Source organism: Hemicordylus capensis, chromosome 3 (assembly GCF_027244095.1).
Source record: "Hemicordylus capensis ecotype Gifberg chromosome 3, rHemCap1.1.pri, whole genome shotgun sequence".
Taxonomy (NCBI): domain Eukaryota; kingdom Metazoa; phylum Chordata; class Lepidosauria; order Squamata; family Cordylidae; genus Hemicordylus; species Hemicordylus capensis.
This window is the reverse complement of record NC_069659.1, coordinates 102,158,933-102,173,302: the sequence shown is the minus strand read 5'-3', so window position 1 is coordinate 102,173,302 and position 14,370 is coordinate 102,158,933. Positions and strand designations below refer to the sequence as shown.

General features: G+C 43.0%; 1 protein-coding gene across 2 annotated transcripts in view; it reads right to left on the bottom strand.

Annotated features, from left to right (window-relative positions):
• SRPX (sushi repeat containing protein X-linked) overlaps positions 1-14,370 on the bottom strand; it is a 46,537-nt gene that overhangs the window by 10,357 nt on the left and 21,810 nt on the right. For both annotated transcript variants that reach the window (XM_053308064.1, XM_053308065.1), the window contains 4 exons: positions 7,194-7,385; positions 5,563-5,739; positions 2,046-2,172; positions 1,483-1,604 (listed from right to left, as the gene is read on the bottom strand). In XM_053308064.1, coding sequence (XP_053164039.1) covers positions 1,483-1,604; positions 2,046-2,172; positions 5,563-5,739; positions 7,194-7,385 — 618 coding nt within the window. The remainder of the gene's footprint in view (positions 1-1,482; positions 1,605-2,045; positions 2,173-5,562; positions 5,740-7,193; positions 7,386-14,370) is intronic.

Genomic DNA, 14,370 nt, shown 5'->3' with positions numbered 1-14,370 from the left:
CCTTAGTGCTCCACCCAGAGATCCCTTGCACCTCTGCCTTCAGAAATTCTGAAATATTGTTTGCCAACTCTAATAAGTAGTCTGACTTGGCAAAAGTGAAGTCTCTTAAGATTATGCAGCATATTCCCACAGCATGAAGTGTGTTTGTGCACAGATGTGCACAAAGAGAGACAGTACAGTCTCCTCACCAACTGCAGTTCTGAGCATCCACGAATGGGAAATTGTCCAGTCTCACCACCAACCACGACCCAACTATCCATGGTTGGCAAGTTTTTCAGTGATGGGGGTAGTGATTGGGAGGGGGGGTGTTTCCAAGCTGCTCATTCCTTTTGCTGACCCTTGCCCACTCCTCATGATTTAAAGTTCCTTTGAGTTATTTTGGGGGGTTCAAAACATTTCTAGAGGTTCAATCTGCTCACTCCTCTGGGTGACTCTTGGTGATATTAAGGGACTTGGGGGAGTTTTGCCGGTCTTTTAAAATCTTTCCATTTTTGTCTTTTTGCAATCTTGGTTCCCCTAGCCCCCTTTCTCCCATTCATTTCAATAGCTTGCCAACCTCAAATTTGCCAACCACTGGGTTTTGCTGGAACAGAACCCTCACAATTGGTGAGGGATGACTGTACTTAGCTAAACATCTGTCTTCATCTGAGGCACCTGGCATGAGCTGTGGTACCTGGAATGGTGAGACTGTCACAACTTCCTGGCGTCTGCAGCTTCTGCCCACATGGATAAGGAAGATCATAAGAACATAAGAACAGCCCTGCTGGATCAGGCCCAAGGCCTATCTAGTCCAGCATCCTGTTTTGCACAGTGGCCCACCAGATGCCGCTGGAAGCCACAGGCAGGAGTTGAGGGCATGCCCTCTCTCCTGCTGTTACTCCCCTGCAACTGGTACTCAGAGGCATCCTGCCTTTGAGGCTGGAGATGGCCCACAGTCCTCTGACTAGTAGCCGTTGATAGACCTCTCCTCCATGAAGTTATCCAAACCCTTCTTAAAGCCATCCAGGTTGTTGGCTGTCACCACATCTTGTGGCAGAGAATTCCACAAGTTGATTATGCGTTGTGTGAAAAAGTACTTCCGTTTGTTGGTCCTAGATTTCCCGGCAATCAATTTCATGGGATGACCCCTGGTCCTAGTGTGATGTGAGAGGGAGGAAAAATTCTCTCTCTCCACTTTCTCCACACCATGCATGATTTTATAGACCTCTACCATGTCTCCCCACAGTCGTCTTTTTTTCTAAACTAAAAAGCCCCAGGTTCATGTGCCTGTGTACTATGTGGATGACAGTGATCCCATTAGTGAATGCATTGTCAACATGCTGCATGCTAACCATATGATACACCCCTAAGCATGAGAGGGGGAAATGTAGCGGCTAGAGTGGCATGGAAGCAACCATGGTGCTTCAGGTAACACCTAAACAGGGTCTGAGTTTATTGGCTGTGAAATCAGTTGCATTTTCAAGCATGAAACGTAGTTCTTACCTTTGACTTTAACCAAAAATTTGCAAGTTCCTTTATTCCCAGCTCTGTCAAACACAGTGTAGTGGATTTTGTGATCTCCTTCTGAAAAATGTGATCCTGGTGGTAGCCCTTTCAAAGTAACACTGAAAGTGAAATAAAATGATAGGTCATGTAAGGTTTGTTTTGGGTTGGTTTTGGAAACATGGGATCTTTTAGAGAATATCAGCTAAATGGTTAATGCTTGCTTTGGAATGATCACACCTGCATGGGTTTACTTTTTTCCAAAATCACCAACCAGAAGTACATAACTGCACTACATACATAAGCAAGGACAAGTGCTAGCCATACAGAAACTAATCTGTTATGTACTAACAGACTGATCTCCTGAGAGTTCACAACCCTTAGAACAGAACTTTTGTAGCCAGACGTACTTTGCCTCTGCGGAGGTCAGGCCAGGAACAAGGGCATCACAAACCACTTGGTGCAGCAGACATCCTTGAAGAGCTGAATGCATATCCAAAGCACATCCAGTCTCTGCATTATGATGTACCTTTAGTTTACTACAGTTTCACATCTTCACTCACTCTGTCAAAATGCCATCAGCAGTGTCTCGTCCCTCTGGGGTGTCCCAGAACACTCGGGCTGACAATTTATTGGGCTCTGCTGTTTTCTCCTTCACACTTGGGCACTGGATTCGAGGAGGCTCCATATCTGTAAACAAACAAATGTTAAGAATGATACTGTTCAGCTTAACATGATATTACAGAAAAAATACAATCACACTACATTTTGAAAGACAGGAATAGGGTAACAAAAGAGCCAGCGTGGTGTAGTGGTTAGAGTGCCGGACTAGAACCGGGGGGACCCGAGTTCAAATCCCCATTCAGCCATGAAACTAGCTGGGTGACTCTGGGCCAGTCACTTCTCTCTCAGCCTAACCTACTTCACAGGGTTGTTGTGAAAGAGAAACTCAAGTATGTAGTACACCACTCTGGGCTCCTTGGAGGAAGAGCGGGATATAAATGTAAAAAAATAAAATTAAATAAATAAATAAATAAATAAATAAAATAATAATTATTAAGCTGCTAAAAGGTTATGAAAAACACTGAGATCAGTAACAAATACTGAGCCCTTTCTTATGAGTAGTGAGAAAGGGCTACAGAGTTTACAGGAAGGAAGCCCTAAAGAGCTTACCTCCCAGCAGATTATCATTCTGCCTTCCCTGGGCAGGCGGATCAACCCACCCAGACGAGCACTGGCCACTGCTGGCAGCACTCGCTTCCTTAACCTCATTTTAAAAGGAGACTTCATTGATGGGTTTGTTGCCGTGGTGCTGCTGGGATCAGCCCAATCCCAGCGGTACACATGTGCGTGCAAAACTGGGCTGGGCTCCCTTAGCCCGGTTTTGTACACGCATGTGAATAGCCTCACTGATTATGACATAACTTGAGAATAAACTAAATTGGAGGCGATTTTTTTTTTTTTTTTTAAGGAAGAGATCAGTCTCAGGAAATAATTGAAATGCTTTCAACACTATTTGATTTCACACTATTTGATTTATTTGCTTCTATTTTTGCTCTTTTTAAAATATTTTGCTGGTTTCTCTTTGGATGATGGTTACCGACATGGAGGCTTGGAACACTACTAAAACAATTCATATTCTGCAACAGGAGATACACACTAGGTGCGTGCACGAACTGACGTTTGTACACAGGTTTGGCGCTCCGAGGCTCCACCCGGGGAGGGGGGCCAGCGAGCCCCGTATTCCCTTTAAAAAGGGAATACAGTAGGTCCTTACCTGTTCTCTGCTGCCCCATGCAACTTCCTGCTGCTACAGCGCTCCTCTCAACAGCCTGGACTCATAGGTGTGCAGGCCAGGAAGACAGAGACTTGGAGATTGAGAACGATTTTTACTGCAGAATGTATGACTACAGGCAGATCCATTTGGACCCTCTAAACATTTTGCAAGCATTTTTACCATGTGATTGAGACCACAGGTTTGAGATTGAGACCACTATAGACTGATCAAAAATGTTTAAGTATGTCATTAAGTGTGTCTGGCTGACAAACCGCACAAGAGTACATCAACGTAGTGCCATTGCATTCATGCTAGACACACAACTGCTGAAACTGTGCAATTTGGCATTGGGCTTATTTTTGTGTAACACCATCTGTGTAATTTATGTCAGCCATTATGTTTTCGGCATGGTATACATTAAAAAACAAAATGCAATGGATGAAGCAGCTTTAAAATCCACTTTACACAATTGTCTTGTTCATGACACACTCTCCCCACCTCCACTGCCTTTTAATTCTCTGTGCCATGACAGCTATTCTCTGTTCATAGCAAGTGAATCATTGAATACATTTTCCACAAACAGAAGGTGGCAATTCCACATCCAATTCTGTACGGCAAACCTTAGCAATACAGGTGGAGAAAGGACAAAAACAAATTATAGCTTCTGTTTGTAAACAAGTTATCCAACCCATTTTGCACAGTGTGCAGAGAGAGCAGCCAGAAGAACAAACAGCCAATATGAGTAAGGCAGCTGTGTAAATGAGCACAGATTCTCAGTGTATGAAGGATTATCCAAACATATATATGCTGTATACTGAGCATTCAGTGTTTCAGATATAGGTTTATTAGGATCCCACCACCAAGCAGCAGTTGTTTTCACCGATCACTATGGATTCTTGCTACATTAAAACAACAACCTTGTGTTACTATAGGAACTGCATCTGCAGACACTCATGGTTGACTTAACTCTTCTTGCTGGACCAGAGTGCTTTTAGCCACTTTAATTGCAATTTAATTTAGAGCTATCCCTAGATATACACAACCGTCCTCTCCTCCCAATAACCTGTAATAACATAGTGAAGGGGAGGTATTATGAGAATTCATGACAAATTGGAATTTCCTTAACTGGGATTCCTTCTTTCTGCAATACAACAAAAGCCATACATTTAATTTGGGCCAGACAAGTGGAAATAATTAAATAAATGCAAGATTGTGAGAGCCTGATTCAGCCATCCCAAAGTGATTCCAGCAGTGTTTCACAGACATTTTGATGTAAATCATAAAGGCATAAACTGAAATGTCCATGAAAGAAAATGGCTGATGATGAATTAAAATGGCCAAGATCTAGTACTGTTATCTGTACTTTCAGTATTTGTCTTATTGGGGAAGAGGCAAGACCATACGGTTGCATGTGTAAAGGAATGCACTTTGTCAGACCTATGGGAAAATAAACTGCTTCTTTGCTAAGCCATTTAAAGCGGATTGTGTTCTTAAATATATATTTTATACAGCCCAGCCCTATCAACTGGCTTTCCACAGTTAGAGTACTGTACTCACAATAGGGCAGTTCTGTCCAATCTCTGATCAGAGTTGCACTGGGAAAGCGGACAAGGTTCTAGATGTTAACAGTGGCTTATTGTTCCCCAATGACAAAGAGGATCAAATACACACTTGATCACATCAAAATATTTTAGCTTTGGATAAGGCCTTAATAAAATGATGAAGTAAAGTTGTGCCATCAAGTCGGTGTTGACTCCTGGCGACCATAGAGCCATGTGGTTTTCTTTGGAAGAATTCAGGAGGGGTTTACCACTGCCATCTCCCATGCAGTATGAGATGATACCTTTCAGAACCTTCCTATATCACTGCTGCACGATATAGGTATTTCCCATAGCCTGGGAAACATACCAGCAGGGATTCGAACTGGCAATCTCTTGCTCGCTAGGCAAGTTACTTCCCCGCTGCACCATTAGGTGGCTATAACCCCCTCAAATATCAAGCTCATCCTTCGCTACTGCGTGGGGAGGTTTCTTCCATTAAGCAGCAGCACTTAACATCCCCATCCTGACTGACAAGCTTAGAATGTTGTTAGAGCTGCAGAAGTACAACTGCAAACCACTGTTTGAGTTGCTAGCAGGTTCTGTGAGAGCCCTGTTATTCAGACTCCCACCTTTACTCTAGCCTCCAAATGCAACAGCACACTGTCTGTCTGGATTCCATTTCCAAAATACGCTTTATTTGGTTCTTATTCAGACCAATGGACAGCCCTATGTAATACCAAGTAGAAGTCTCACTATACTTACCAACACAAGAAGCAGGTCTGCCGCTCCAAGCTTTGTTATCCATGCACTGTACTATTCTGTCTCCTTTTAGCTGATATCCTGGAGAACAATAATACTCACACCGGGAGTTATAATACGCACCATCTAAACACTTGAATCCTCCATTTGTTGGCATTGAAAGGGTTGGACAACGTTTTTCTAGAGGGGGAAAACCCAGTATCAAATTACTGTGGACATTAATAAGTGTTTGCATGTAGTGTAATATATGACAGAGGAATCATTTGGAGGGCCAGCTATGTCATCACCACCCTGAAGAACAAATTCCGGACCAAGCAGTATTTCAGCCAGCACCCCCACAGGGGCTACCTGCCCGTCTAGTTTATGCTGGAGGCAGACTTCACTGAGACACCAGCCTCCTCTCCAAAGTTGCCACTGATTTAGTTCTATCATTGTAACTAAAGCCAATTTAACTGACTTTATTGGCTTTTTAAAAAATTGCACTTAAGTGGCTTACATACTGTGCAGAGGAACGGGGATGGTAACAGAGGCACTGGTGCTGCTGCAAGGTTTTACAAAACACACCCACGCTGATGCAGAGGAGGTCTGTTACGCTTCTTCACAAACTAGGTGAGCAGTTAAATGCAGGGGCTAGCAGGAACAAAACCTCCTCCACAGCAGCACAGGTGTGCTTTTTAAGTCCACGCAGCAACACAGGTGCATCTGTTGCTGTTTCTCTGCATGGTCTGTGATCCATCCCACTTCCCTTTTTGAATCCATTTGCTTTCCACATAGCAGTAGGTTACTTGCTCAAGTCATCTTGTAAGGTTCCACCTCCTCCTGTGTTGAGGGTTCCAGAAGGCCTCAGAATTATGGCCACTGGGGAAGCACTATTCCACTGTCTGGCAATCTGTTTCTTTCACTGACTGCCCAAGGGAACTGCTGCCTCCAGCTCTCCAAGGGCATCACAGAGCTCCTTCTCCTGGCAGTTCTCCTCCTGGACTAGCCCCTCATCACTGGCCAGCTCTACTTTATATAACCCTTGACAGGTGCGACAAAGTCTCGTGAGAACTCAGGCCGAGATCTTGCGTGAGTTGTCCCTGATCCTGCAGTGACTTGTATTTAAGTGACAGTGCGCTGCTCTCCTGTGAGGGCCAGACAGATGCTCCCTGGCCAGGGCAGGCAGCCACCTCCAGGGTTGCGTGGCCGGGAGGGACTGACACCGGCCACACTGGGAGGCTAGGTTCCCGAATGTCGGCCCAATCTCTTGCGGTGGCCAGTGGCCCGTTGGGGGATCCCCGACAAATCTTGTATCAGGATGCACCACATTTGCTCCTTCCTTTTGTTGGAAGCAGACTGTGCTCTGGATTACTCTGGAGGATGAGAGTGGTGATGTGTGAAGTATCCTGCCTTAGGGCAATTGGTGGTCTTTGGGCAAATTCCATGTGGAACTTAACACACAAGTAATGTTTCAATATATTCCATTCTTAGGATGGATGAGTGTGCATTAAGAAATTGAGCAACACTTTGATATAACAATATTTTACTTTTTTTCTTTAATATTAAATGCAAATACTGATGGAGAAATGTAGTACTGATAGCTAGAGTGGAAACAAACTGAAAGCAGTTCTTTGGTGGAAGTATGAGCCACTCACGTTTGCACAAAACCTTCCCAGACCAGCGTTTGTTTGACTGGCAAATTAGCTGCTGTGGACCATGAAGTTCATAACCTTTCTGACAGCGAATGTCGCATTTTGTACCCAAGACATTTTTGTAATACCCTCCATGAGGGCTTCGACAGCTTACATAGCCATATTTCACCTTGATAGGAGAGCACCATGGGGTATCTGATGAAAGAAACAAAGAGGCATACTTAAGAAAGAAATTTAAAATGCATAATGGTAATTTAAGTTACAACAATAGAACTGGACTGGAGTCCATTGGGGAGAAAAAAAGATAATATACAAGTTGTTCTGATTCAATCTACCTACTTTCCTTTTAATTACCTTAACTGATAATTACCATCTTCACAAGTTAGCCCACTTCATCCATAAATGTTCGCACATCTGCCATCTTGAATTGGCATCGATGACATCATCACAAACTATGCCATTGAGGTGTCCCTATATGTCCGTCCCTACAGCTGTAGCAAATTTGGTTCATATTGGTCCAGGCTAACCAATATGGATACACACACACACACACACACACACACAGAGCCAGGTGATCTCATAAGCTTATTTTCCTTAAGAAAAGTAGACTAAAAATTACACTGAGACATAAGCTGCAGACCGATCATGTGAACCCCTCCAGGATTAGAACATTAAAGGATCTTGCTTACTGTGCTATACATACATTATAGTCTATTAAAAAAGGAAAGGATTTAGTGCAATCTTTTTCAATGGGATGTGGACTGCCCCCTTAGTTTCCTGCTTATGGATAAAGTCTGCCACCATGTGGACAGTTAGAATGATTATTATTTCCCCCCAAGAAGGTTAACAACTGAGTTTGTACCAAAAATGGATAAAGTGTTATTTATGTATGTGATCTATGATTTATTACTCTTACTCTACTATTTCACAGAAAACATTTTCTGTAGAACAATGGGCTACATTCAGGGTTATACTCTCAGTTACAAAACACAAAACCTGTGGACTATTAACTCCAAATTCTATACCAGGAAAAGCTTGGTTTTGCAACCAATATTCTGCCCTAACTCTATCTTAATATCATTAAGGTTGTCAGTTGATCTCTTAAGATATGACTGCACGGGTTTTGTTACCTTTAAATAAGCATTATTTGCTTGTAAATAATTCTTGTGATATTACAATCACAACAGACTAGTCCATGAAACCTTATGCTATAATACATTGCAAGTTTTTACGGTGCCACAGAACTCTGTTGTTTTTGCTGCAAAAGACTAACACAACTAACATTCTGGAAAAGAGTAATAACATCAGGAATGCATGAAGAATAACTCTACTCAGCTTTCCAGTCACTGCACAGCCCTTTTACCTACTGCTTATGCCAATGATGCTAAAGGTGAGCCACAGGATCAGGCCACAAGAAGAATGGCTGGTTCACAAAGAAACATCCAGGGACTGCTAGGGACTGAAAAGAGCTTTGTGAACATGTTACTTCCTGCACCACTAAATACAAGTACATGACAGGAAAAATTGGCTGAGATTTGGTTGGCAGGCTCAAGAGACGGGACCTTCTTAGTTGTGGCCCCTCAGCCGTGGAATGCCCTCCTAGAAGAACTTTTCCATGTTCCCTCCCTTAAGGTTTTTGAAAAAGATCTCAAAAGCCACCTGTTTAGAGAGGCATATAAAATATTTTAATTATAAATTGATGGTCTATTAATTGGGTTTTAATTTTTAATTGGGTTTGTTTGAATTGATTTTATTCTATGCTGGGTTTTATTTGTTTTGTTGTTTTAAATTTTATGTTACTTTTACTGTTGTGAGCCACCTTGAGCAGCATTGTATTGGAGGGGTGGGATATAAATATTTTAAATAATAAATACATAAATAAAAACTCATTCTGTAACAGGAATTGTGACAGGGGGGCGGGGATATAATTTGACTTGGCAATTAATTGTCCATATACGTAAACACAATGATGGCCTTAAAGACCCATCATTTTAGCCTGGCTTTTAATTATATCTAGTTTTAATTTTATTCTGGTTTAGATGGTGTGTTTTTTAAATTCTAATTGTTTTATTATGTGCATTTGATTTTAATGTAAACTGCCCTGAGTCACTTCAGGAGAGGCGGTATATAAATCAAATTAATACATAAATGAACACAAACATCAGTATTAAGAATGACAGTAGTATAGTTTATGGAAGAAATGCACATTAACTAAGTATCATTCTGAAATCTGACAAGAACATAATGGCTTGTTGTTCACACTATGCTCCTTGACCAACAGCCCACTGCTTGGCCATTGGAAGTATTCCATCCTCCTCCTCTCTTGTACAAGCATCCTGCCCCCCTCGTTTTCAGGTTTAGAGATAACCATGGTTGGCATTTTGTTTACCAGAGTTGTCCCAAACCACAGGTTGCAAGCATGCTTCCGACTATAGTTTCCAGCGGTGGTTTGGTACTAGTTAGCAGAAATGTTAGTCCACCTACCACAGACATTTCTAAAACTGAATGGAAGGGAAGAATAACCATGGAAGACAAGAACAGGGGACAGGAGGCATGAACAAACCTGCCATGGTTAGCAATCAGGCAGTGTTACATCTACACCAGGCTATAGTTCAGAAATTATATCTCAGGTGGGCTGTTCACTGTAGATGCTGCAAATTAATTAAACCTTTCTCATTAAATTACCTTCCTCTGTAGTAGAATCAGTTCTACAAGTGGCTGTCACCCATTTATTGACAGGTTATTTGCCTTTAGCAGTGGTATGACAGCATCTTCTTGCAAGAAAATATTCATGTGTGGCTTTCTGCATCTCAGAGTCTGGCCATAAAACAGGCAAAAACTAGAAATGTGATATATTGATTTATTTCATCTGTCCTATTCTAGGCTGCTTTTATTTAGTATCAATTCTACTGTGTGCCATAAAGAATATTCACTTTCCCCCCGTGAAAACTAAAGCATCTGCATGTATTCCACAGCTATCAGTGCCAGAGGCACAGCACACTAGACAGAAGGAAAGGAGGAATTAAAAGACTGCTAGGCTTAAAACTTATTTTCATGAAGGCACTTTTGAAAGCAGATATATTGTAATAAGGCCTACTCTGAAACTGTGAAATATGTAGGACACAGAAACTTTTTTGCCCCAATTAAAAATGGTTTCACTTGAAAGCCACTTTTAAAAATAGCTCTATATTATGGCTCCAGACTTTTCACTGAGGTGGTCAAGCATCTCCATTATTCAGAATGGAAAAAACTGAAGCACAGAGCGGTTGACGGCACTAACCCTACAGAAAGGCATTCCATTCTACGAGCCCTTAGGTACAGCTGTAAGGTGTCTCTCACTCATACAATGGGGCCATTCATGTGAGTTATCAGGCGGGCAGGCAAGGGGAAAGACTTCCCAAACCATGCCCCCACCCCACAGCGGTCCTTCGTTCCTTGGTGGGAGCATACTCCATGCTCCAACACGATCAGCCCTGCCCTGTGCAGTACTGAGCAGGATAGCTTGATCTGAACCCAGGACTTCTTGTCCTGGCCTCTGTGAAGCCCACAAGGCACCATGCAACACGTGCACGGCACTGGGGGATTCTTCCCTCCAGAGACGGACGACCTGGTGTGTGGCCAAGCTGGAAGCAGCCCATGCTCACACACGAGCAGATAGCCGGGAGCGCTTGCTCCCTCAAGCTCAGCTAACAGCCGGGCTTAAAAGACAGACTAAGGGGTGCTGGCCTGCCAGAATCGGACCCGATCCCTCCCGGGGGTTCTCTTGCGCAGCCTATAACCCAGGAAGGGTTTCCCTAGCCCAGGTTAGGCTGCAGATGAGAACAGCTTGAATGGCTCAACTTGTAGCTTTACTGTAAGATGACAAAGGACATTTAGGTTGGTACAACAGCCTGAGTGCCTCTTCTAAGGTGATCTGGAAGCAGCCAGAAGGACTAGCCAGTTTGCATAGAATCCCCTTTCCTTTCCCCCCAGTTGTAGAGAAGTAATATTCTCCCTGCCCTCCTGACCAACTGGGGTGTTATGCCATGAATCTTTACAGTATATGCTGTGTTCAAGGGATAGGTGGCAAGTTTTTGTTTAATGTTTGCTTCACAGCAAATAGTTCTCCTTTTCAAAAGCAGCATGCATTTAGTGCCAACAGATTGTCACTGAAACATGAACACCAATGTGAAAAATCCAGCTACCACCATTATTTCCAGATATTTGTGTAATATAGTCTGGGTTTTTTTTTAGTATTCCACACACTTTGAGGACTTCTATGGATTTTATTACACTAGCCCAGCTAGAGCAACACACATATTTTGAGTCTACATTGCACAGAGTGGGGCTGCAAAACTAAGCAAACCTTAGATAGCAAAATCTGGATGCAAATCCTGGAAGATTTAAGCACACTTAACCTTCTGTGTTTGCATCTGAAGACTTTTAGATGTGCACAGATCAAGCAGTTGCAATACACTGCAACACACACACTCAAACACATGAACTCCACAGCATTGAGACTTCCTCTCAACATGGGTATTTGCTTGTTTATGGAGCATTATCAATGCCACAGAAGAATGCAATGTGCTGTAAAGTTATTCTTTCCAGGGGACATCAAGAATGACCGTGCATCAAACATGTCTGTTATGTGGTCCATCAAGAAAGATACTTTGAGGCCCACTGTAGTTTGAAGGACTCATAAGGAAGGAGAGTGCACTGGAGGTGACAGAGAAGACTGGAGGGCGAAAGGTAAGAGGCATAGATTTGGCCAGCAAATCTCCCCTGCTTGGACTAGAAGATTTATTGCAGCCTCCCACCCCTCTTGCCCAGTCTGGACAGCCAGGAGATTAGCTCTGCTCGGCTCTTGCTCGGCTCTGCAAGAGCAGAGTTGTGGCCTTCCTTTCCTGTCTGCCTGATAATCAATACCTATAGGCACTGATTACATCAGCCCTATCTCGGAGTCTCTCATGAGAGGAGAGACTGGGTTTCTGGAGCTTAAAAGGACAGAGGGTGTGCCAGTGGTGCGGCTGATCTCAGGTGACCACTCACCAAAGGGGGCCAGCACTGCTGCCAGGCCTTCAGTGTGGGACAGAGGGCTGGGGCAGAGTATGTTATTTTGTGGTTGTATAAGAAGAAGCTGGAGCTGTTGTTGAGAAGGCTTCTGTTGTTGAGTCTTGGATGAAGTTAGTCTACAATGTGTCTAGGCTTGTCTAGAGAGGGGGAGATGGGGGGATGTCCATTTACTGTGGGGTGGCTATTTCATGGTGGTAGGGAATAGAAGAAGTAACACTGGCAGGTTAGCCAATTGGCAGGCTATTACAAGGGAAGGGGAATCGGAAATTTAATAGCCGTTTCCCTTTCCAGCTGTCCTACCAGCTCTTTGACCTTGGGGAGCAGTGCCAACTACCCACAGAGCCTCACCTTGTTCAGTTGTAATGCCAAGTTGGTCCAGAATAAATAAAAAAATAATCCATGCTCTGATTATGGATGAAGGGACCAACCTAGTATGTAACAGAGACTTAGTTGGGGGAAGCTGGTGACCCAGTCTGCTCCCAGTTTCTCCCTCAAGGGTATCCTGTTGAGGAGCAGGTAGGGGACGTAGTCAGGGAGTGGAGTGGAGTGGCCGATAAGAATAACCTCCCCCTTACTAGGATCCCTGTCAAAGTGTTTGACCATATCGAATATGTAAACTTAAGTTTAGAGACTAGGGACAGACTGGGACTTTTATTGGTGTACCAATCACCCTGCTGCCCAACAGAATCCCTAACTGAGCTGACAGACTTGGTCTCGGGTTTGGTGTTGGAGTCTCCCAGGCTTCTGGTGGTGGGGAACTTCAATGTTCACTTCAAGAACAATTAGTATGGGGCAGCTCAGGAGTTCATAGCGGCCATGACGACTATGGGCCTATCCCAAGCATTCTCAGGAATGGCACAGGTTGCTGGCACATGCTTGATCTGGTCTTTTACTCTGATCAGGGTGGTGCTCCATGGGTGGGGACACCTGTGATTTTCCCAATGTCATGGGCAGACCACCATCTGGCTAAGGCTAGACTCACAATCACATCCCACCTCCGCATGGTTGAGGGGGCCTATTAGGATGATCCACCTGAGAAGGTAATTGGATCCAATAAGTTTCCAAGAAGCCTTGGAGTGATTTAGAGTTGGCTTTGCCAGTTATTCTGTTGATGCCTTGGTGGAGAACTGGAACAAGAAACTCACCAGGGCAGTAGATGTTATTGTTCCTAAGTAACCCCTTCTAGATTATCCCACATTAATAAGAGTATGTCCCCATTATGCTGGAACGGCTGTGGAAATAGGGGAGCATACTTCCATCTATGGTGGTCTTGTCCCAGTATTTTTGGCTTTTGGACAGAGGTATTTTTTAGAAATGGGTAAAATTACACAACAGAGGTTAGATATGAGACCAGAACTGGCTCTATTAAGTGTATTTTTGGGAACTAATTTGTCATTATTGTCTAAGGATCGTATAGTTTTTATGTTAACTGCAGCTAGATTATCCATTGCTCAACAATGGAACTATAAAACCATGTCTCTGACATCTTGGTATCAGTTTATGTGGCATATTGCCATATCTGCAAAATTGACCCATGTTATCCACCTTCGAGTGGGTCAAGCTAATTCTAATGATTTTTTCATGATATGGTCAGATTTCATTTTGTTCAGAAATCAAGATAATTTCAGTCATTCTCCTCCATCTAATTATTTACATATCTGGAGGGATGGTTAATGAATGTCATTATGTATCAGTTTTGTTATTCATGTTTATGTATTGTAATTTTTTTAAAAAAACCTAAAATCCTCTAACTAGGAAAAAACTATCCTGTACCTTCCAAAGGCTAAAATAATATAATATAACCAATGTTTACATTAAAAGCATCTACTGCACACACACAAAAAAGTTATTGTTCCTAAGCATCCTCTCCGATACACTTCAAAATTGGCCCCTTGGTATACAGAAGAACTACAGGAGCTGAAGTGGAAATGTAGATGAATGAGAGCAAGTGAAGAAAGACTCAACTTGAATCCAACAGATTACAACATAGATTGTAATGCTCAGGCAATACATGCGGCAAAGAAGCTATTCTTTTCTGACTGTATTGCACCTGCAAGCTTACATCCAGCAGAGTTGTTTAGAATTGTGAGAGGGCTAGTACAAGTCCCTCCTCCCTTGAATCAGAATT